This window comes from Rattus norvegicus, chromosome 7, assembly GCF_021556685.1.
Source record: "Rattus norvegicus strain SHRSP/BbbUtx chromosome 7, alternate assembly SHRSP_T2T, whole genome shotgun sequence".
Classification (NCBI taxonomy): domain Eukaryota; kingdom Metazoa; phylum Chordata; class Mammalia; order Rodentia; family Muridae; genus Rattus; species Rattus norvegicus.
In genome coordinates this window covers 137,396,133-137,419,306 of record NC_141540.1, presented here as the reverse complement: position 1 = coordinate 137,419,306, position 23,174 = coordinate 137,396,133, and the positions used below count along the sequence as shown (strand labels likewise).

Genomic DNA, 23,174 nt, shown 5'->3' with positions numbered 1-23,174 from the left:
GGTCACTCTTCAGGTCAGATTTTCTTTTTTACATTTTCCAGCTCGTTCTTATGCCCATCTGGATTGATAGCTACTGGTCCTGAGACAGCTGATGTGACGTATCCATAGGTTCCTCTGCTTAGGTAACGTTGACCTGTAAGCAGACAGATCAGTCAGAGGATATGAGAACTGGGAGAGAGCTTGAGAGTTCACTCAACCCCCAGAGACTCGGATAGAAAAAAGGAATTGTTCAATTTCTGCACCGTCAAGGTGATCTCTGGATGACAAAGTGTCCTTGGGACTTTCTTCTCTTTTCAAATTGAAGGACTTAAAGATATCTTTGTTACAGTTTAATTTTCATACACCACGTTATGGTGCTTTTAACCCCTCTACATTTGAGTTTTCCTAGGGCATTTCGTTAGGAATTAACTGTCAGCTCAACTAGGGATTAAATACAGCATAATCACTGCCCACCTAATTTAGTACAAGGTTGGTCCTTGATCACAAATATCGATGTAACTAAACACACATATGCAGAGAATAATGCTTTTCTTTAAAGTGTTCAAAGTTGCTTTTGACTCCTTGCCTTTGTAGTAATTCTAGAAATCAGCTCTCAGTCAATGAGAATTTTACTTGTATTAGTAGTCACACCAAAGGACTCCCTGCTCATTAAACTCCAAATGTTGATCTTCTTCTTCCCCTCCTCCTCCTCCTCTCCCCTCCTCCTCCTCCCCCTCTCCCCCTCTTCCTCCTCCTCTTCTTCCTCCTCCTCCTCCTTCTTTTTTTTTTTTCTTTTTTCTTTTTTTCGGAGCTGGGGACCGAACCCAGGGCCTTGGGCTCGCTAGGCAAGCGCTCTACCACTGAGCTAAATCCCCAACCCCCTCCTCCTCCTCCTCCTCCTCCTCCTCCTTCTTCTTCTTCTTCTTTTTCACCATTTTACAGTAGCATCTGTTTTCTTACTCCAAAGTTATATGTTGACTTGACTTTTCGGACTTTGTATCTCAGAGAAATCAGTGTGATACGGATATTAATTCATAGATATCATAAGGGCATATTGAAAGCACAGCCTTGGGTGATCCTGTAGGGGGATTGGAATGATCATAGAATGCAACAGTTACTGGAACCCGTGCATAGGATGGCTGAGTGGAGAGATAGTCTGTTGTATAATTCAGTGGCTAGACGCTATGCCCGCAGAGGCTGCCGGTGTGTGTGTTCTTGATCAGCCTTCTTTACCACTGGGTTGCCACCTCATCACCAGGCTGCCATTTTGAGCCAGATCTCCTTTCTTTGCTGTGCAGATTAAGTGCCGTGCCAGCCGGGCCTACCGGAGGTCTACAGTGACCTCTCATGTGTTACTAGAAATGTCTCCAGACTTTGCCAAGTATCTCCTGATGGGCAGAACTCCTCCCCAGTCGAGACAGGCAGCTGGATACGCTTCCTTCTCTGGACTTTTAGAAACCACACGGAGAATCTAAAGCATTCCAGTGCAGCGTCAGACTGTGATGAAAATACCTCCTCTGAGCTGTGCTTTCCGATGTATTTTCCTGCCTTCCCCATCCAGATTCAGCCATAAGGGAATTGTGTGCAGGTTCGTGAAGGTGAACAGGGCTGTCTGCTACTCACCTCTCGGCTTTTCATGTCTCTCCTCTGGAGAAATTGTATGGGTGAGGATCTCTGTGGATCTGCAGACTTCGCTTTTAAAAAGACCTCCGTTGGGGTTGGGGATTTAGTGGTAGAGTGCTTGCCTAGCAAGCGCAAGGCCCTGGGTTCGGTCCCCAGCTCTGAAAAAAAGAAAAGAAAAAAAAAGACCTCCATCATCTCAAGTGTTAAGAAGTGTCTTCTAGGCTATCAGTGTTACCTGGATACCACTTCCCCCATAAAACTGAAATCGAAAAAACAAACAACAACAAAACAACTTTTTAAAAAAGAAACCTCAAAAACAAACAAAAAAATCCCCATCATTATTAAAATATCAGAGACCTTGACCCAAGCCTGTAAGTAATCTGCACAGCAGGTTTGAATAAATCCTTCCAGAGGTCCTGAGTTCAATTCCCAGCAACCGCATCATGGCTCACAACCGTCTGTAATGGAATCCGATGCCCTCTTCTGGTGTGTCCGAAGACAGCGGCAGTGTACTCGCATAAACTGAATAAATAAACCTTTTTAAAAAGAAAAGAAAGCACAGCACTATTTTAGTTTGCACAGGCGGGATAGGAAGTCGGAAGGGTACGGACAGGATCTAGTAGGGGCCGTCTGGCCTGGGAGCTGGAGTGTGGAGTTCCAGCACCCCGGTAGGGGGTGAGGTGGGGGGAAGGGTCGGGAAGGGGGCTCTGAGCGATTTACACTTAGGATCCAGAAATCGCTCTGTACACATGGGGGGGGGGGGGAGAGAGAGAGAGAGAGAGAGAGAGAGAGAGAGAGAGAGAGAGAGAGAGAGAGAAAATGTTTTCCAGAAGAATCCTGCAGTTGGGAGAGCAGAGGGTTCCGGAAGTGGGGAGAAGGTGGCGGAAGTGGGGAGAAGATGGCGTCGCGGAGTTGGGGCTGTGAACTGTAAGGGAGGGAGGGAAAGGATGGGCCATGAACGAAGGGAAACTGGGAGGCGGTGGCGTTGGTGACTGATCCAACAAGTCGCTTTAAAGTGATACCCAGGGGGTTGGGGATTTAGCTCAGTGGTAGAGCGCTTGCCTAGCAAGCACAAGGCCCTGGGTTCGGCCCCCAGCTCCGAAAAAAAGAAAAGAAAAAAAATTAAAGTGATACCCAGGTTGGAAGTCATGTGATGTGCTCAGCTTCCAGTCTGCTGTGGCTCTGGGAAACCGAGGAGTAGATGGGCCTAGCAAGTAGCTAGAGACTTAAAGAATTTATGGAAATTTCTAAGCCGGAAGGAGCTGATAGATCTGGTCTCCTCCCTTCCCTCTTCCTACGGATAAAAAAAAAAAAAAAAAACAAAACAAAAAACCAAAACCATGTTTTGTGCTGAGGGACATCATGAACAAGTAGAGTTTGTAGAAGGGAGATCCCACGTATTTCACGTAAATCCCAGTTTAGCCAAGGAATTCTATTCTGAAATGGAAGGCGAGGGAAAGGAGGTCTGAAAGGTACTGGTGAGAGGAAACCTTACACCCAGATGGGAGAGTTTGGAATGTGCTGGAGAGGCAGTCACAGAATTACTCCTGCCCTTAGGGCGAAGGGGGCGGGACCACTGGCCAAAACCGGGGAGGCAGGCGGCAGGCAGGCAGCGAGAGGCAGGCTGAGAGGTCTCGAGGCTAAGAGGAGGAAGGCTGAAGGGCTCCTGTTTGCCTTGGCGAGGAAAGAGTCGGTTTAGCCAGAACCATGCAGGCCCTGTCAACTGTGATGCATGTCTAAACCACGGGATTTATGACCGTGCCCAGCCGTTTCTGTCAGCCTGCACAGCTGTAGTCATCCAGGAGGAGGCGTCTGAATTAAGAAGAGGCCTTCATAACATTGGCCTATAGGTAAATCTTTTAAGAGTTTTCAGTTTTCTCTTTTATTTTCTTCTTCTCCCCCCCCCCCCCGACCCCCCAGTTTTTCCAGACAGAGTCTCACTGTGTATGTAGCCTTGGCTGTTCTGAAACTATTGCTAGAGACCATGCTGGCTTTGAACTCACGGAGATCCACCTACCTATACTTGTTGGGTTCTGTGATTAAAGGCCCATGCCGCCGCCACCCAGCTTGTCTTAGTTAAGGTTTCCGTTGCAGTTTAGAAACACCGTGACCAAGGCAACTTTTATAAAGGAGACGTTTAATTGGGGCTGGCTTACAGGTTCAGAGGTTCAGTCCGTTACCATCATGGCTGGAAGCATGGCGGCGTGCAGGCAGCCATGGTGCTGGACGAGCTGAGCGTTCTACGTCTTCTTCTAAAGGCAGCCGTAGGGGCTCCCCTCAGGCAGTCAGGAGGACGCTCCCATTCCACGTTGGGTGGAGTCTGAGAAAAGGAGCCTCAAAGCCCAAACCTACTCCAAGGTGGCGGTACCTCCTAGTACTGCCACTCCCTGGGCCAAACGCATCCAAACTACCACCCGGCTCAAGCATTTCCTTGATTAGTGATTGATGTTGGAGGGTCCCGCCCCCTGTGATGCTACCACATAAGAAAGCAGATCCAGGAAGCAGGGGAGAGCGAGCCAGGAAGCAGCAGGTCCCCACGGCTTTTTCACTTCCTGCTTCCAGGTTCCTGTCTTGAGCTCCTGTCGTGACTTCCCTTCTTGATGGAGTGCGATCAGGGAATGTATTCGGAAACCCTTTTCCTCCCAGATGTTGCAGGATGTTTGATCATACTATGAACCCCGAGATTGTTACTTACTAGGAAAACCCAGTTTTATTTGTCGTGTGCCTCAGCCTTAGCACATACCTTCAATCCCAGAGCTTTCTGCTTACATACTGTAAACAGGATTAAAGACAACCGTGGGTCAAGAGCAAGCAACCAGTTCACAGGACGTGGACATAGGAAAACCATAGAGAGTAAGAGGGACTCGGGCGGATGAATAGAGAGACCCACAGGAAGTAGAAGGGAGGGACGTTCACTTTGAGAGACTTTTTTTTTTTTTTGAGACAGCCTGAGAGTGGAATTGCTTCTGGGACATCAGCTGTGGAGGAAGGTGAGCTGGGTGCTTTCCGTGCCTCTCTGAGCTAGCAGGCTTTCACCCCAGCATGAGGCCCCGATCGTCATTGGTAAAATCGAACAATTGAGATTGTGTTTAAGAAAAAAAAAACACTCAGAGTTGGTTTTGGTCTTGGTGCCTTATCACAGCAACAGTATCCCCAACTAAGACATTGACTGTGCGAGCGGGGACCATTTCCGCGATGGGGAAGCTGAGACAAGAGAATCTAACCTGACCTCATATGGATGCGTCTTTCATGGTAGAGCCAGCTGGTCAAACATGGCGTCAGGGGATTGTAAAGACCAGGGCAAGTATCTCAGGAAGGAGAGAAGCGCTGCACAGGTTACACGGTGCGTAAGGCGTTCTGAGAGTGCCGTGTGCACAGGTTACAGGGCGGGTCAGGCATTCTGAGAGTGCCGTGCGCACAGGTTACAGGGTGGGTCAGGCATTCTGAGAGTGCGGAGCAGAAGCCAAGAAGGCCGGAGAGAACCAAGGATACGTGCTGCCAGTGCAGGTACAGCCATTGGCGTGGACTGTTCTGGGTTCTTAGACAAGAGGAACGGCCTGCTCTGCGCTCTGCCGGCTCTTGCTCTCTCGCTACAGAAGAGCATTTTTCTTCCACTCTGTCTCCCAAGATTTCAATTGTCAGCATTAAGCTTTTAGTGGAAGTACTGTATGCAGCCTAATATTAGGGTCTTGTTTTGTTTACATTTAGAGCGCGCGCGTGTGTGCACAGGCAATGCCAGCTGTGGTGCCACCGTGTGTGTGTGTGTGTGTGAGGTCCAGAGGACAAGTTTTGAGAATAATTTCTCTCCTTCTGTCATGTAGGGGATCAAAGCCATCAGGCTTGTGGTAGGTTCGTTAATTTTCTGAGCCATCTTGCCTCTCCTAGGTCTTCGATTTTTTTTTTTTTATATACATACTGGTTTTTCTTCAGACACACCAGATCCCATCACAGATGGTTGTGAGCCACCATGTGGTTGCTGGGAATTGAACTCAGGACCTCTGGAAGAGCAGTCAGTGTTCTTAACCACTGAACCATCTCTCCAGCCCCACTTTGATTTTTTTTTCTTTTTTCTTTTTTTTTTTTTTTTCGGAGCTGGGGACCGAACCCAGGGCCTTGCGCTTGCTAGGCAAGCGCTCTACCACTGAGCTAAATCCCCAACCCCTGATTTTTTTTTTAAGCTTTGATCTTGTTGTTTAATTACGTGTATTGTGTATCCGTGTGTGGGTATGTGCGTTGTGAGTGCAGTGTCCTAGGAATCTAGAAGTTGTAGCATCCCTTGGTGCTGTGTCCTGCTGTTTGTGAGTTTGGCTTTTTTTTTTTTTTTTTGCTGCTTGTTTTGTCTTGTCTCCCTATGTAGTTCTGGCTGGGCTAGAACTCACTGTGTAGACAAGCTGGATTTGTACCAGTCCTCTGCCTTGCCTTCCTGTGCTGAGATTACAAAGTGTCCCTCTCTTCTGGGTTCAAAATCATCAGGTCCTATGGGAAATGGCTCCGGAACTTGGCTCTCTCTGATTTTTCTTTTTCTTGTTTTATTTACCCAGTGACATGTGACAACAGATATGACATGAAAGTGATGACTTTGCATTTAGACAAGATAACCCAACTAAAAGTACGGTGTTATAGGTAGTAACCTAAGTAACAGTAACGAGTTAGGAGATTACATAAGTAAGTTGTGGTTAACTTGTTAGTCTGTCTGAGGCCCTCTGAAATACGGACCCGTGTTTGCATAAAGATGCAGATCACTAGAGTGTAAGTGCAGATCTGGGACTCTTCCGGTGTGCAAACAGCCTCAGTTAGTTGTGGGGAGAGATGGCTGGGAAGAATAAGACTATTTGTGTGTGTGTGTGTGTGTGTGTGTGTGTGTCTGTCTGTCTGTCTGTCTGTCTGGTTCTGTGTCTCTGTTTTTCTGTGTGTCTCTGTATGTGTGTGTATGTTTTTCTGTGTCTGTGTGTATGTGTCTGTTTTTCTGTGTGTGTCTGTTTTTCTGTGTGCGTCTGCGTGTCTGCGGATGTGTCTGTGTGTCTCTGAGTGTCTATGTGTCTGTATATGTGTGTTTGCGAGGGTACATGTGTGTGTATGTTTGTGTGTCTACTCGTGTGTCTCTCTGGTGTCTGTGGGTGTGTCTGTGTGTCTGTGTGTGCATATGTGTGTGTTACTCTTTCCGAATCCAGCTGTCCGTGGACAGTTCCCGTGTTTTGACGTCTCGGCTATCAGGATAGTCTCGGCTATCAGGATAGCGCTGCGCCGAACATGTGAGTGCAGATGTCCTCAAGAAGTGGTGACTTCATTCCTTTGGGTGTGTGCCCAGAAGAGGGATTGTTGGGTCATATGGTGATTCTATTTTTATTTTTTTTTAGGATTCTCAATGTAAATTTCCACCTACAGTGTACAAGGACACTCTTTCTCCACACCCTCAACAATGTTTCTCTTGAGTTTCGATGAGGGTGGTCCTAAAGGCGCGTGAGGTTGCCTCTTGTGGTTTTAATTTGCATCTCCAGTGTCTGCAGTGGTGCTGCTGGCTGTCCTTTGTTTGGCTTGTGAACACTTCCTCAACTTCGTTAACTCTTAGGGTTGACTCCAGGTGTTGAGCTAAGATACTGTTGTTGTTGTTATTATTGTTGTTGTTGTTGTTATTGTTTTATTATTATTTCTTCATAATAACAACAAAACAGGAGCTGGAGAGATGGCTCAGCAGTTAAGAGCACTGGCTGCTCCTCCAGAGGACCCAGGTTCCATTACCAGGCAGCTCGCAACCACCTGTACTCCCTGTAACTGAGCTAGCCTGCCCCTCACCTAGTACTAAGTAAGCATGTTAGTCCTGCCCCTCACCTAGTACTAAGTAAGCATGTTAGTCCTGCCCCTCACCTAGTACTAAGTAAGCATGTTAGTCCTGCCCCTCACCTAGTACTAAGTAAGCATGTTAGTCCTGCCCCTCACCTAGTACTAAGTAAGCATGTTAGTCCTGCCCCTCACCTAGTACTAAGTAAGCATGTTAGTCCTGCCCCTCACCCAGTACTAAGTAAGCATGTTAGTCCTGCCCCTCACCCAGTACTAAGTAAGCATCTAAGTCCTGCCCCTCACCTAGTACTAAGTAAGCATGTTAGTCCTGCCCCTCACCTAGTACTAAGTAAGCGTGTTAGTCCTGCCCCTAGTGTAAGTAGCACCCCCACCCCAGTCTAAGACACAGTCTAAGTCCTATCATGTCTCTTCCTCATCTTTACTTCCGTCCATACATGCATACACGTGTATGTGAACATGTGTATTTCTGATGTCCTCCTGGATGTCTGTGTTAGTTTTCTCTCTGTCGTGCAAATATCCCATGCTAATATGGTATGTTAACATCTTCTATGGGATGGCCTTGCTGCTTAAACAGGTTCCGGGTGACTTAAAAAAGCCAGAACAGGGTGATTGGCAAATCCCTGTCCTGATACATAACGCAGCGTGGAGTCATCTTATGAGGTAGTTTCCTCTGGTGCTGTGCTAAAATGTCCCAGGGATCATAATAAACCCTGCCTCAAGACCAGTGCAAACGAGGCTTTGGTGAGGATCAGGAATGCTGAGAGACGTGGTTTCTAACTATTTTAAATATCGAGGTGTAGTGATTATAGTTAGGTTAACATTGTATGATGCCTTATTAAACTGTAGTCTGAGTGTGTGTGTGTGTGTGTGTGCGCGCGTGTGTGTGTGTCAGAGATGGCTTGTGGGAGTTGGTTGTCCCCTGCGATGTGGGTCCCGGGCATTAGGCTTTGGTGGCAAGTGTCTTTTCTCACTGGTGTGACCCACTTTATCTCTTTGGGCCATCTTTTGAGTCAGTGACTCTCACTGAGCCTAGAATTTTCTATTTCTGCTAGACTGTCTGGCCAGAGCCCCAGGGATACACTGATCTCCTCTCTCTCTCCCCCCGAAATCCTGTACCCAATGCTGGGGTCACAGGCAAGCTGTCAGGCTGTTACCTGGGCACTGGGGACCTGAATTGAGTCCTTGTGCTCATGCAGGGGGCTCTGGAGTAACTGAGCAGTCTCCCACCCCCTGACGATTTTCACTTCCTTGGAATCAAAGACTCTCTCTCCATGGTAGCCCAGACTGGTCTCACACTCACCATCTTTCTGTCTTAGTGTCTCCCAAGTTCTGAATTACGAGGACGGGCAAGGGCCTTAATGCTTATAATTGCTTATCCTTCAGGGAAATTATGATTTGTGTGTCTCCGTGTTCGTTAAGTCCAATCTGAACTTCCTACCTCTACTGACCAATCATGGGTTACTCCCACTGAGAAGCCTCAGCTCAGGCCTCTCTCTATCTGTCAATCTCTCGGTCAAGCATTGGAGCTTCAGCAGTGACAGTTCGGGTACCCATTCCTGAGCAGTTAGCCAGGCATTAGCGGTGATCTTGTAGATTCGGGCTTGTTGTCAGAACTCAGGGTAGAAAACCATATATAATTTGTTTGCTCTTTTGAGACAGGGTTTCTCTGTGTAGCTCTGGGCTATCCTGGAACTTACTCTGTAGGCCTCAAACTCACAGAGATCCACCTGCCTCTGCCTCCTGAGTGCTGGGATCAAAGCCGAGCACGGTGATCCCATGTGTGATGTCGTCACTTGGAAGGTAGAGGCAGAAGGATCAAGGTCAAGTTCAAGGTCATCCTAGGCAGCCTATGTGAGACGGTCGCAAAGCAGAAGACAAACCTAAAAATACACACGAAGGAAAAAAAAATCATCTCTTAATGACCTGTATGAATCTCATTCTCTTGAGCGTATACCTTTTCATTCCAAGTCCCCTTTTGTTGGGCAGAGATGTCCTGAGGGGGTGCCTTCGTGAGGCAGCAATGTCTCCACAGCAGAATTCTGGAAAACCTACAGCGAATCCCAAAATGTGGTGATCATTGCTGCTGAGAACAGTTTAACGCTTCAATGTTTGCATCCTTTTGTAAAGATGCACTTCACATGAACCCTGTATTTTTTTTATTAGTGAGGAACTGACATTTGTTTTTGCATATGCATGTGGTCTGTGTGTGCACATGTGTGCTCATGCTCACTTACATGCCTGTGGAGGCCAAAGGTCAGCCTTGGCTGTTCTCCTTCATCTCTTTTCCACTTTAGATTTTGAGACAGATTCTCCCACTGAACCTGGAACTCACAAGTTCAATCAGATTGGCTGGGTGGGGAGATCTGGGGATCCACCTACCCCCGCCCCACCCCCAGTTCTGGGATTATAAATACAAGCAGTGTACACAGCTCTTCCATGAGAACTGAGGTTCGAACTCTGTACCATGTCCCCAAAACTAACAGCTTGGAAAAACATTTCTGTCCTTCACTACCCTTATAGACTGGTACTCCATGGGGAAAAAAAAAAAAGTAGGTTAAAAACAATCTAAAATCTTCAGCATCAAACCAGAAGGATGTCGCGGGGGTAGAGGTGGAGGAAGAGACAATGAAAGAAAACGAGGAGGAGGAAGTGAGTCTCTGGCCTATGTTTAGGTGGTGGAATTTCTTCTACGTTTGTCCTAGAGTCTCCATCCAGTGTGTGTTTCTCTCGGGGAAGAAAGAAAATTCGTGGTCCAATCCAAATAGCTTTTCTGTAGTCCTGTCGCAGGTCACTGAAGATCTGATCTTTTCAACATTTTTAAAACTCCATCTTCGCTTGGTACTTGTGGTGGTTTGTATATGCTTGGCCCAGGAGTGGCACTATTAGAAGGTGTGGCCTTGTTGGAGGAAGTGTGTCCCTGTGGGGTGGTCTTGGAGACCCTCCTTCCTCCTAGCTGCCTGAGGATGCACAGTCTGTTCCTGGCTTCCTTTGGGCGAAGATGTAGAACTCTCAGCTCCTCCTGCACCATGGCTGCCTGGATGCCTTGATGATGATGGACTGAACCTCTAAACCTGTAAGCCAGCCCCAATGAAATGTTGTCCCTTATAAATCTTGCATTGATCATGGTGTCCGTTCACAGCAGTAAAACCCTAACTAAGAAAGACAGTGCTCAAATACGAAAGTGAGAATTTGGGCAAGTATTTATTTCCCCAGCACAGCCCAGGGGAGGTGAGAATCGTGATGAGTTTTGCTGATGTTTCTGGTTTTCATCCTCAAGAACGTGTTAGGCTTCAAGGAGACTCATTTAATACCCGGGAAAACTTGTCCTGTTTGATGAGTTTGTACTGACTGGTGTTTGCGTGGGTGTAGTGGGGGGGCGGAGGGGTTTAGTAATGTTCACTTCCATACCTGACAGGTCAGTGCTGTTTGTATCTCTCTCTCTCTCTCTCTCTCTCTCTCTCTCTCTCTCTCTCTCTCTCTCTCTCACACACACACACACACACACACACACACACACACACACACACACAGATAACATGAAAGGTTAGCTTCAATCAGCAGACTCCAAATCTCTTACTAATCAAATTCTGTTCTTAGAAAATCCCCGCCTGGCATCCTATTCCCTTCTACTTCGGAGAGAGAAAAACTCCTTAACACAGACAGCCCATAGGCCTGTCAGGCAGTTTCAGAAGCAAGAGTGAGAGTCACGAGTCTAAAAATTACCCAGCTGGCTTTGCCGGACAGTTTCCATTAAAGGAATCCCAGAGGTGAGAGTGGGGTCCAGCCAAGCGCTCGACTTGGCATGGAGGAGACGGGGCAACCGTCGCCGCTGTTTGCAGACCCCCAAAGCAGTCAACGCTAGCCACCCCTTCCTGGCTTCCCACCTTCCCAGAGGCACTCGGTGCGGCTGGAGGGGAGTCTCCTAGAATCTGAGATGTTAGAATGTGCTTTCGCTGTGGAAGTTTAATCGCCTGACACCAGAAAAATTTACTTCTAGATGGGAGACCTGGAAGGAACAGGATCATTGTGTGGTCTCCACCTACAGAGAGATTATACCCCAAACTATGTCATCCTGGGTACTTCTGTGGGTCTGTTAGATAGCATGCCAGCCCCAACATCTGTACCGGTACCTCAGATTTTCCTTGACCTAGGCTGCTGTCCTCTGGCAGTATTCAGAATCAGATAATATATGAACTTCTTTAAACTTCAATTTTATTTTTTTTCATTTACCTAATTGTTTGAGAGTTTCACACACGAATATTGTTATTTACATAACTTCCACCCCACCCCTCTACCTTCAACTCCTCTCAAGTTCCTTACTCCCCCAACTTGTGACTTCTTTAATGTTTTTACACACACATATACAAGTATAAGTACCACCCTCGGTGTCTACCTAATGTTGTTCATATGTGCGCGTGTATGGCTGACCGCTGGGATCGGATAACCTTTTGAGGGAGGGAGAAGACTCGACTTTCTCTCATTCAGCCATCATTAACTGCTGGTTGCTGGTAGCTCTTCATCTAAGCGAGAGGTTGTCAATCTGTGGGTCACGACCCCTTTGGGGGAATGACCGACCTTTCACAGGGGTTGCGTATCAGACATCCCACACATCAGATATTTACATCACGGTTCAAGGCAGTCTCAAAATTGAACTCAGTTACAAAGTTGCAGTGAAAATAATTTTATGGTTGGGGGAGAGTTGCCACAACATGAGGACCTGTGCTAAAAGGTTGCAGAATTGGGAAGGCTGAGAGTCACAGGCCTAGGGTCTAGAGTTGTGTCTTTTTAGCGTTCTGTGCTATTCTAAGATGTCCTTGAAGTGATACTTGAGACTAGCGGGCCAAGCCACGCTTATGTGGGTTTTCCTTCTCCCTCCCCTTATCGCTCCCCTTGTCGCTCCAGCCCCTCATGTCTACAGGTCAGTGCCGCCACCCCTGGTTAGGCCTTACATTAGCCTTCATGGCTGTCCTTTTCATGTTTCATGCTGTGTCCCCAAATTTCTTCCCATAAGTTTTGTCGGCGTCACCTCCGGAATTGGTGCTGCAGCCATCCGCGTGAGGGAAAAACAAGACCTCTCTCTGATCATCTTTCATCGCTGATGAGGAAATAGAAGTAGCAGGTGGATTAACCGAAATCCCCTGAGTATGAGTTTTTAATTCCCTAATTCCCTGACATGGACTGATTTCACCAGAGATTGATTTAATCTCTTGCAGTGGATGTATAAACTATTTGCTAAATTCCAAAATAAAATTAGTCCAGGTTGTAGGTCGATCCCCAGCGATGCCTTTCACTGGGGATTTGTACTCTTGTCCTACGGCGATGGGCTTGTGCCTGCACTGCGAGCGAGGCCATTAAAGCCGCTGGATCGCCCGACACCCCCCATCCCCGTTAAGTAGTTACTCATTAAAATTTAAATCTCTTGTTTGTTTACGGTTGGGGAACCATATGCCACAGCACCCATGTGGAAGTCAGAGGCTGCCACAGGAATTGATTCTTCTTCCCTGTGTGTGTTGTGGGAATTGAACTCAGATACTTAGACTTGGTAGCAAGTGCCTTAATTGCTGAGCCATCTCGCTGGCCCTTCACTTTCATTTTAAATATGGGTTTATAAAAAGTGTGTAGGTTGCCTGTTGCTAACTTTTTTATTTATTTTTTAAAGGGTTTAGTTTTAGTTCTATCTATCGATTGATTGATTGATTGATTGTGTATTGGTACACGTCACTCTCTCTAGACAGGCCAGAAGAGGTCATCAGATCTCATTACAGATGGTTGTGAGCCACCATGCGGTTGCTGGGAATTGAACTCAGGACCTCTGGAAGAGCAGTCAGTGCTCTTAACCACTGAGCCATCTCTCCAGCCGGATAACTTGAGCTTTCTATAAATGTGAGCTAAAGGTTATGCGATTGACTAACTGAAGGAGAAAATGGAGGGAAATGTGTGAGTGCCGTAAGATTTAGAGATGAGCTTCTCGTTTTCATGTGTCTGGCGGGAGGATCTGAAAGTGTCATTTCTTGCCTAATTTATTTGCTTGCTTCTCACTGGGGCTCGTGCAGTGTCGACACTCTCGTCCATTCATTGAATAGCCCTTTATTTTGCTCTGTTTCAGGGGTCTCGGGCATCTCTATTCACTGCTGTCTGCTACTCAAGGTCCTCAGAACAGAAGACATTCGGATTGATTTCTTGACTACAGACACCCAAATATGATGCATTTCAAAAGTGGCCTCGAGTTAACGGAGCTGCAGAACATGACGGTGCCCGAGGATGACAATGTCAGCAACGACTCTAATGACTTCACGGAAGTGGAGAACGGCCAGATAAATAGGTGAGCATTTTTCCCCGTAAGAGCCACCCAGGGAAAGAATGGCTGCCAAGAGCTGTTCCGGTTTTCGGTGATTTTGGTGAATTTACTCGTTCACTAAAGTTCCGCTTCCTCTGAGGGTGCAATTTGAATTTTTTCTGTGACATCTGTTGCACGTCGATCTGGAATGGCAGGTGAGGGGAGTAGAAGAGTAATTTATTCGTCCTTTTCAAATCTTTCGGTTGAGTCTAATAAAAATGTATAAACACACTGGACTCCAACCAGCCAAGACTTCTCCCAAAGCGCGGTGGCTGTGAATTAGACTGACTGGAAATTTTCCACGTCTCATACCCGAACGTGTGCTGTGACCATTGCTGCGCATCTTAATTAAGAAACCATGCACGGGGGCTGGGGATTTAGCTCAGTGGTTAGAGCGCTTACCTAGGAAGCGCAAGGCCCTGGGTTCCGTCCCCAGCTCCGGAAAAAAGAACCAAAAAAAAAAAAAAAAAAAAAGAAACCATGCACGGAGCTGGGGATTTAGCTCAGTGGTAGAGCTCTTCTAGGAAGCGCAAGGCCCTGGGTTCGGTCCCCAGCTCCGGAAAAAAGAACCAAAAAAAAAAAAAAGAAACCATGCACGTTGTTGTGGTTTGGATTTTGAATAGTAATAGCAACTGATAAGCCGGAACAGCTCTCTGTGAAGGACTGGGGCGGGGTGGGGGAAGACATAGTCCAAGAAAGAGAAAAATGGGGAGGAGGCGGGTACAAGTCCTTCTCATTCTTGAGTCCGAGACTGCTAAATTACCTGGGTAGAACCAAATTTATTGATTCTAAATGACTTGAGATCATTCTGGGACTTGGTGATTTTTTTTTTTTTTTTTGGTTCTTTTTTTCGGAGCTGGGGATCGAACCCAGGGCCTTGCGCTTCCTAGGCAAGCGCTCTACCACTGAGCTAAATCCCAACCCCTTGGGGATTTTTTAATCTGTTTTTTGTTGTTGTTGTTTTTGTTTTTTTAATGGATCCTTAGCGGAAACCTTCCCTCTGCAGGGGTCCGGAAGAGGGCGGCTCCTGCAGGTCTCCTTTAAGACATTTTAGTTGCGTGCCCTGGTGTACTTGTGGGGTAGAGAGGGAGGGGTCGCGGTAAGAATGCAGAGGTTGGGGGACGACCTTCCGGAGTTGGTTCCTTCTTTCTAACGGGTGGATTCCAGAGATCCCTCTTGGTGGTCAGGTTTTGTGGCTAGCACCTTTTACGGGCTGGGTCCTCCCGTGGGACGGCTTATTAGAATGCCATCCGCGCTTGCGCTTCGCTTTGTGAGGGCCCCTACGAGACAGGGCGCGGAGGATAAAAGCATAGCCACGGGCGGGCATCTTTGTAGAAGTCGTTTCTGACAGGCTGGAGTACAGGCTGACAGAGCGTGCCAGGGTGTTTTCAGTTCCCTTTTCCTCCCTGTGGTGAAAGCTAAGCCCCTAATACGGACACTTCCTGGCGTCCAAGTGTGTTTCCAGTGTTAGGTGATTGTTTCTCTTTATTGGACTCATTCACTTTACTCCTTCCACCTTTTTGAGTGATAATTAATGGTGGCTTCCATTTCTTTTCTTTTTAATTATGTATATGAGGGGTTGAGGATTTGGCTCAGTGGGAGAGAGCTTGCGCTCTGGGTTTGGTCCTCAGCAGGGTGCAGGGGGTGGGGTATGTATAAAGAGAGTGTCTGTGCGGGAGTGCCTGCCTGTGGGTGCAGTTGTCCGTGGAGACCAGAAGAGGGCGTCAGATTTTCCGGGAGCGGGAGTTACCTGCAGCTGTGAGCCTCCTAACCTGGGAGCTGGGAATTGAACTTGGGTATCCCAGAAGAGCAGCAAGCATCTCTCTGACTGTTCCCATAACTGCCATTGTATCACCACCCCCATCACCGTCATCATTTTGTTTTTTTGAAATAGGGTCTATCTATGTAGTCTTAACTAACCTGGAACTTGCGATATAAACTGGGCTGGCCTCGAACTTACAGATGTTGAATCCATTTCTCGATTTCCAAGTGTTTTGCTTATACTGCCATGGCTCCTTAGCCCATAATGCAAAATGAGCCTTCTGTGAATGAGAGGGAATTTGCCCATCAAGGAGCCATCCTGACCCGTCTAAATCTGTCTCTCTATCCCTCTATGTGCGATACAAGCCTGGGCCCTTGGTTAAACGTCTGGTTGTAATTGTTTCAATGGTTCCAAGCTGTTGGTGCACTGTGGTTCCTGCTGACCTCTGCCTCATGGTGGTCAGGTAGGATGTTCTGATTCCTAAAGCAACGTTGCCTTAAAGTGAGTCATTTATAACGCTCAGCTTGGATCTACCCTTGAATTTTACAAGTTCTACTTAGGAACTGTCCGGTTTTAAGGTGTCATTTGAGTAGGTGGAAGGAACACTCCTGTTTGCCCAGACTTCGGCCTCCAGCTGGGTGAGCTCACTTCCCCACACACAGTGATGAACCAACAGCTGGGGCCGGAGAGTTTTGCCTGGTGTTTCATAGAGAACTTTTTCCCACCCTCTCAAAGTCAGTATCTTGTTTGTGTGTCTGTCTTTCCTTCCTTTCTTCCTTCTTTCTTACTTTTTTCTTTCCTTCGTTTTTCCCTCCCTCCCTTTCTTTTTCTTTCTTTTTCCTTCCTTTCTTCTTCCTTTCTCTTTTCTTTCTTCCTCCCTCTCTCCCTCTCTGCCTTCCTCCCTCTTCCCTCCCTTCCTCTCTTCCCTTCCTCCCTCCTTCTCCCCTTCCTCTCTTCCCTTCCTCTCCCTTCTCCCTCCCTCCCTTTCTTTTCTTTCTTTCCTTTCTTCTTTCCTTTTTTCTTCCCTTCCTCCCTCTCTTCCCCTCTCCCTCCCTTTCTCTCCATCTCCCCCCTCTCTCTCTCCCTCTCCCCCCACATCTCTCTCCCTCATTTAACTTCCTGTCCTTTACTAACATAACTGACAATTCTTGCTCCATTTCTAGGTTTATTTGTTTTGGCAGTATGAAGGATTGAACTCGGGGCTTTGTGTGTGCCAGGCAAGAGCTTGTCCACTCAGCCCCAGCCCTTACTTCATTTCTGGCTGTGACAATTAAACACAAAACGTGACAGTGTGAAACAAATAAAAAGAAACAAACTTTAAAAAAGCAGCTAATTGTACTGAAGGCCCCACTGAGCGACCCGCCTTTGATCATTACTGTATCTCATGCTCCCTGTTCCAGCTCTGCCCGCCCGCCTGCCCGCCCTTGGCTCTTCCTGTATTGAGCTAGCATTTGCGGGAAGGCGGGGCCCATTATAAAATCTAAGGGAAGTAAGTTTCCCAAGCACTGAATTTCTTCCCATCGGGCCTCTTTGTAGGGAACTGGAGAAGACATTGAAGATGATATTGATCATCTCGGTTGACCTGTCATCTAGCAAAGCTATGGCTTTGCCCGGAAACTAACCCGGATACAGTAAAGATCATTTCTGAGGTTTAATTAATCATAGAGTGGAGCCACTTGGGCATCCAAATGCTGGCTATTATTCCAAGCCAGATACTATTTTCTTTTACATACGCCAAGTTTTGCCAGAGAGTGAGAAATTTAAGCGAGGGATAACCATCCTTCTAAACAGCCTGTTAGACCTCTGCAGACATTTTAATGTATGTGTGAAACACTGTGAAGCTGGCTCAAGGCAGGTTCTAATTCAGGAAGTCTGGAGCAGGTCCTGAGATTTGCTCTCTAGCAAGGTCAGGGAGGATTCTCTGGCCACTGTTTGGGATGACAAGCCAGCTCTTAATGAATCCCTGGATGAGACCCCTGGGAAGGGGGATTTTGATCATTTTGACGTTACGGTTCTTCTCTAGTCTGAGTCAGGGCAGACCGGCAAAAGAGAGGACGATGAAGAGAGACCACATAGCTTAGGGCTTAGACCTGTATTGAATACTGGCCCTGCCACAGATTTTCTGTGATTCACCCCCCCCACATCTACTGTCTGGGAACGTCACCTAGCCCCCTGAGGCTGGCTACAGTGTGTCAGGGAGTTGGCAACGTTGTCCATTTGGTAGATTAAGGACACAGGCTGTATATGCGGACACTTGGTTAGGTTTGGATTCTAGCTCGGCAGTTCAGGAACTAGCATTGTAACTTCAGTCATTTAATTTCTCTACAATAATATGGAGCCCGCCTCACTGTTACTGAACTAGATGAGCCACATCCGGGGAGTCCGGTCGGCGTGGCAGTTCCAAGTCTGAGAAGCGTCTGCATCCATAAAACCGTAACACTCTGTCTTTGCCAGGTGCTTTCTCCTTCTCCATCTCGTGGTTGGCTTTTGGTTTTAACGGTTGCTGTCCTAAGTTTGGTGAGATATTTGAATATCCGGAGAACTCTAAGCCTATCTCCCTACGCATGTGGTTTCCCCGTCTACTCCTGTGTGTAATTGGTTGCTTATGAGCCAGGAATGCAGTTAGATTCAAATTCATTTGTAGAAGAACGTGGGGTCCCTGTATACATAGTCACCTGGAGATCCCTTGAAAAGTTATCTTCTCCCCCTTAATTTTTCTGTATTTTGGGGGAAACATGTCTGAAAAGTCTTCTCTGGCTTCTGTCAGTCTGTTTACAAGTCAGGTCTCTTTTGTCCTATGGTCAGTGGAGTTTGGAGCTAAATAAGGTTTCATCCACCCTCAGTCTTTACCTTCAGGCCTCTCGTTTGTTTCTCTTTACGTGCTTACTGATATCCCCCCACACTTCATGATCGTGTGTGTGTGTGTGTGTGTGTGTGTGTGTGTGTGTGTGTGTGTGTGTGTGTGATTTATATATGCATATATACATATATAAAATTTATATTATTTATGGTTGGGGGATAGTTGTTTTGGTTTTTTGTTTGTTTGTTTCTGTTTTGTTTTGAGACAGGGACTTGCTCTGTAGCCCAGGCTAACTAGAACTCACTGTATAGCCCAGGTTGGCCAGGACTCAGTTCTCCTACCAGAGTGCTAATGTTACAAACACATCCAGAATGCTGGCCCTGCTCCCCTTTTAGGTCTCTGCCTTCTGCCCTTGTCTTTCTCTGTGGAATGTCTGTATATCAGGGAGAGGACCAGGGGCCAGCATTTAAGCCCAACAGCTCTGTTCTCGCTCACCTCGTGTGCTGCAAATCATCAAACGGGGTTGGAACGGTTAGTAAGAACCCAGCTGGGACAGATTCCTGTCTAGAGGCGTTCTTTCTGTCGCACAACTCGTGGCTGAGGTTTTGCCGCTAAGTCATCTGTCGTAAGCTTTTTATTCCGTTTTATTTTATTTGCAGAGCAGCCGACTACTTGATGGCCTTCCACGTTCTCCTTCATGGGTACAGACTGACCCAGCGTAAACTCTTTTTAATAATAAGTTTGTCATCCTGAGATCACTTGTCATAGATGCCTTCTCCCACAGAACTTTTTAAGTCAATAAAAATAAGTTTTTGTGTCAGTGTCAGTGCCAGAGGTCAGTGATTTTTAAACAGCCAGTTACCTCTTTTAAAAAAAAAAGAAAAAGGAAAAGAAAAAGAAAAAAAATGGTGAGATGGAACTGGCTGAGAAAGCTGCCTGACCTACTTGTTTTGAATGGAATTTTCCGTGACAAGAAGAAAAGTTGGTTTTCTCTCTTTTAAGTTTACAGGAACACAAAGTAAAGATTTAAAAATCAGAGGGAAGAAACTGCAATTAGGAGAACAAGGGGATTCATCTGAGAGCACTGGTTCCCAACCTTCCTAACGCTGTGACCCTTTAGTACAGTTGGTTACTCATGCGGGGGTGGCCCCCAACCATAACATTTTATTCTCACTGCTACTTTATAGCTGTAGTTTTGCTATTGCTAAGAATCGTAATGTGAACAACTGATATGCAAAATAACTGATGTGTGCCCCTGTGAAAGGGTTGTTTGGGCTCACCCCCTCTTAAGTCACAAGTCAATAAGCCACCGTTCTAATCTGCAGCTCCAATAAGCTGAGGTCTAATCCTGGAGCCCATGTGGGCTTGCAAAAGTTGTCTCTTGAGCCTCACATGCTGGTGTATACACAAACAACACACACACACACACACACACACACACACAATGAGTGAAGTCTTTCATAGCTAATAAATAAATAAATAAATAATAAATGGAATTAAGTACTTCTATCTTACATAGTAAATAAATAAAGTCTTTTGTAGCCAATACATAAATGGAGTTAAATACTTGGCATTTTACATAGTAAAACAAATAAATAAATGTAAGTGAGGTTAAATACATACTAAATTTTCTTACAGCCTAAGGTAGTTCCTAGTAACCAGTTACTAGAAGACACTTCCTTAGTAGAGGACCCCTCTGAGCTGTTGCGTTGGGGGCTAATCAACACTGAACATCACCTGGTGCCCTAGATGCAACAGATAGTGTAGTAAGTAGGTCAGAAAACTCAGTTCACACTGGAGGGTCAGGAGGCTTGTTATAGTTTGAAGGTTTGAACCAGCCAGAGGGGGCTTCAGGAGGGGACACTTGGCAAAGTAGACCCCAGCTGCTGCCTTATTTTTGGCTTTTACTTGTCTTGACCACAACCGCACCCATACTTAGGGGGATCCTCATGAGCCAAAGGGTGGAAGCTGTGATTTGAACACTGAGGCAGAACCAAAGATTTGAAATACACAGTGGAGAAGCCAACTGTGGTGGCTCAAATGAGAATGACTCCCACAGGCTCCTATGTTTCAATGGTTGGTCTCTAGTTGGTGGAACTCTCTGGGAAGGATCAGGAGGCATGGCCTTGTTGGAGGAGGTGTGTCACTGGGGAGTGGCTTTGAGGTTCAGAAGCCCACACCATTCCCAGTCAGTTCTCTCTTTGTCTCATGTCTGTGGATCAGGATATCAGCTCTTGGCTGTTGCTCCAGCACCAGGCCTGCCTGCCTGCTGCCATGCTCCCCACCACAGCAGTCATGGACTCTAACCCTTTGAGCCTCCAAGTTAAATGTTTTCTTTAATAAGTTGCCTTGCTCATGGCCTTTTTCCACAACATTAGATACAGCACCCACAAAGATGTCTGAGCAATCTACTGCCATGCCACAGAATCGGGGTCTTCATGTATTTTAGTGGTCATGATTTGTAAGTTTGTATCATTTTTCTTGTTCTGGCGAGGCCTCGGTATTTGAGCCCTTCACAAGTGTTTGAGCCTGTTGTACGGCCCTCCTCTGCAACAGTGCCTCCTGTCAGGCCCTCCCACATCTCTTCTCTGCCCAGCAATCCTCTGCCGCCAGCCCTGGAGTTCTGCCAGGCCTGGAATCCAGGTCTACCCTAACAGGGAGATTTATGTATGCTTTGATTTATTTGGGGACAAAATACTTGGGCTTTTTCTGTGCTTAAAAACTAATGGAAATTCTCTTCGGAAAACAAGCGTTCTCTGTAGGGAAGGCGAATGGGAGCCTCCCTGGCCCAGGATTCCTCAGACCTGAGTCTGTTACTACAATTAGCTTGGATAAGTCTATTGAGTAACTGCCCTTAAATAGGAGTCTCTTTATTTGGACAAGCCCAGCATCCATGTGCCTGTGGGCTGCCTTGTCCTGCCCCGCCTCACCTTATCAGTCAGCCTTCATTCTGTGGAAAGACTTAAAATACTGGGGGCAAAAGCCCCATTAAGCGTTAGGACAGCTACCTCAAGGGTCCCCTTGTCCTGCTGAGAGAAAGCAACTGTAACTTTCTTGCTTCTGCTTCCGAGTTTGTTCTACCCAACTCTACACCATCCTGCTTTTGACGTCTGGATTCCTTAATTCATCTTCCCTTTACACATGCCTGCGTTCCTATACCAGCATTAGCTGGCAGGGTCCTTTCCTATAGCAATGTTGGCTTGAATCTCGGGACCCACCCATATTCTCTTCCCCCAGGCCCAGCAGGGGCTGTGGACAGCAGCTTGTAGCAAGCAAGGGTCTGAAAGTAAATGTCCTGTGTGCACAGAGAGAGTAGCCTTTGATTCATTCTAATAAAACATTTCAAATTAGAGTGGTAATAGCAGATCCCTTGAATTAACACCAACAAGGGGCAGATATATAAGACGGCATTACTGATACGTGTGTTTAAAAGAAACTTTATTGCGAAAAGTAGCATCATTCAGGAAAAAAAGTATGTAAAGTGCTGAACAGTTTAAAGATGTTTCTTTAAATTAGATTCAAGTGGCTTTGAAGTTACTGATGAAAGATTTACCGTGGTTTATTCTGATGATAACCAGACAATTGAATTTCTCAAGAAGGGCTGTTAGATATGGTCTAGAGCTGCAATGAACACCATGACCAAGAAGCAGTGGGGAGGAAAGGGCTTATTTGGCTCACACTTCCACATCACTGTCCATCAAGGAAGTCAAACAGGCAGGAACCTGGAGGCAGGAGCCGATGCAGAGGCCACGGAGGAGTGCTGCTTAAGAGCTTGCTCCCCGTAGCTTGGTCAGCCTGCTTTTTTATAAAACCCTGGATCACCAACCCAGGGATGGCACCACTCACAATGGGCTGGGCCCTCCCTCCCCCATCAGACGCTATTTAAGACAGTGCCCTACAGGCTTGCCCAAGCCCAGATCTTATGGAGGCATCTTCTTAAATGAGGGTTCCCTCCTCTCAGAGGCCTTTACCTTGTGTCAAGTTCACAGAAAACTAGGCAGTACAAGGGCCAAACATCATTCTTGAAATGTTTTAAGGTTACACACAAGAGGGGCCAGCGAGATGGCTGGGTGGGGAAAGGCATTGACAGTGCACGTCTAGTGACCTGAGTTCAATCCCTGGAATGCAAGGAGAGATGGAGTGAGAGAGTTAGTTTGTCTGGGAATGGGTTTTTCTTTAGCAGAAGCTTTTGTTTTGGAGTTGTTTCAGGGGTGTGTGTGTGTGTGACTGTGTGTGACTTTGTGTAGCCCTGGCTATCCTGGAACTTGCTCTGCAGACCAGACTGTCCTCAAACTCAGAGACCTGCCTGCCTCAGCCTCCCTGAGCGCCGGGATTAAGGGCGTGCGTCACCACCTGGCCCAGAGGCTTTGTTGGAATGGAGAATTTGTACAGATCCCAAGTTTCTATCGCACAGCTCTAAACTACCTCTGCCTGCGTTGTGTTGGTCTTGAGGACGTTTTATGCTCTTCTGTGGTGCTGTGTCTGTGCTACATGCTGGAGTTCTCTGTGTCTGGTTCTCACCCAGTCCTAACTTATGCCCCTCTGGGAGAGGACTGACCTCGGTTTCTCAGGCTCCGTCCTCCTTCACCTGCCGTGAGGCGGCGTGGTAATGCTCTTCCATTTGACAAAGGAGAGCACTAAGGCCGTATATACCCAAGCCTTTGGACCTAGTCAGCGTCCGAATTACAGTTGACTTTAAGTCCCTGGCTTTGACTCTAACTATGGGTCATTACCTTACGGTAGCTTCCCAGTTTGGACCCTGGTAGCCTAGAGAGCTTTCGTAGCCCCCAGTATCTGTTCCTCTGTGCCGCACACAGCTGGTGCTAACTGGATGTTTGGTGGTGAAGCAGCTGCTGACTTTTTTCAAGGGAGCG

General features: G+C 46.9%; 1 protein-coding gene across 9 annotated transcripts in view; it reads left to right on the top strand.

The window, feature by feature from the left end:
* Slc38a1 (solute carrier family 38, member 1) overlaps nt 1–23,174 on the top strand; it is a 69,531-nt gene that overhangs the window by 5,535 nt on the left and 40,822 nt on the right. For all 9 annotated transcript variants that reach the window (XM_087555574.1, XM_087555571.1, XM_087555568.1 and 6 more), the window contains 1 exon segment: nt 13,508–13,723. In XM_087555574.1, coding sequence (XP_087411700.1) covers nt 13,602–13,723 — 122 coding nt within the window. In that variant the 5' untranslated portion in view covers nt 13,508–13,601.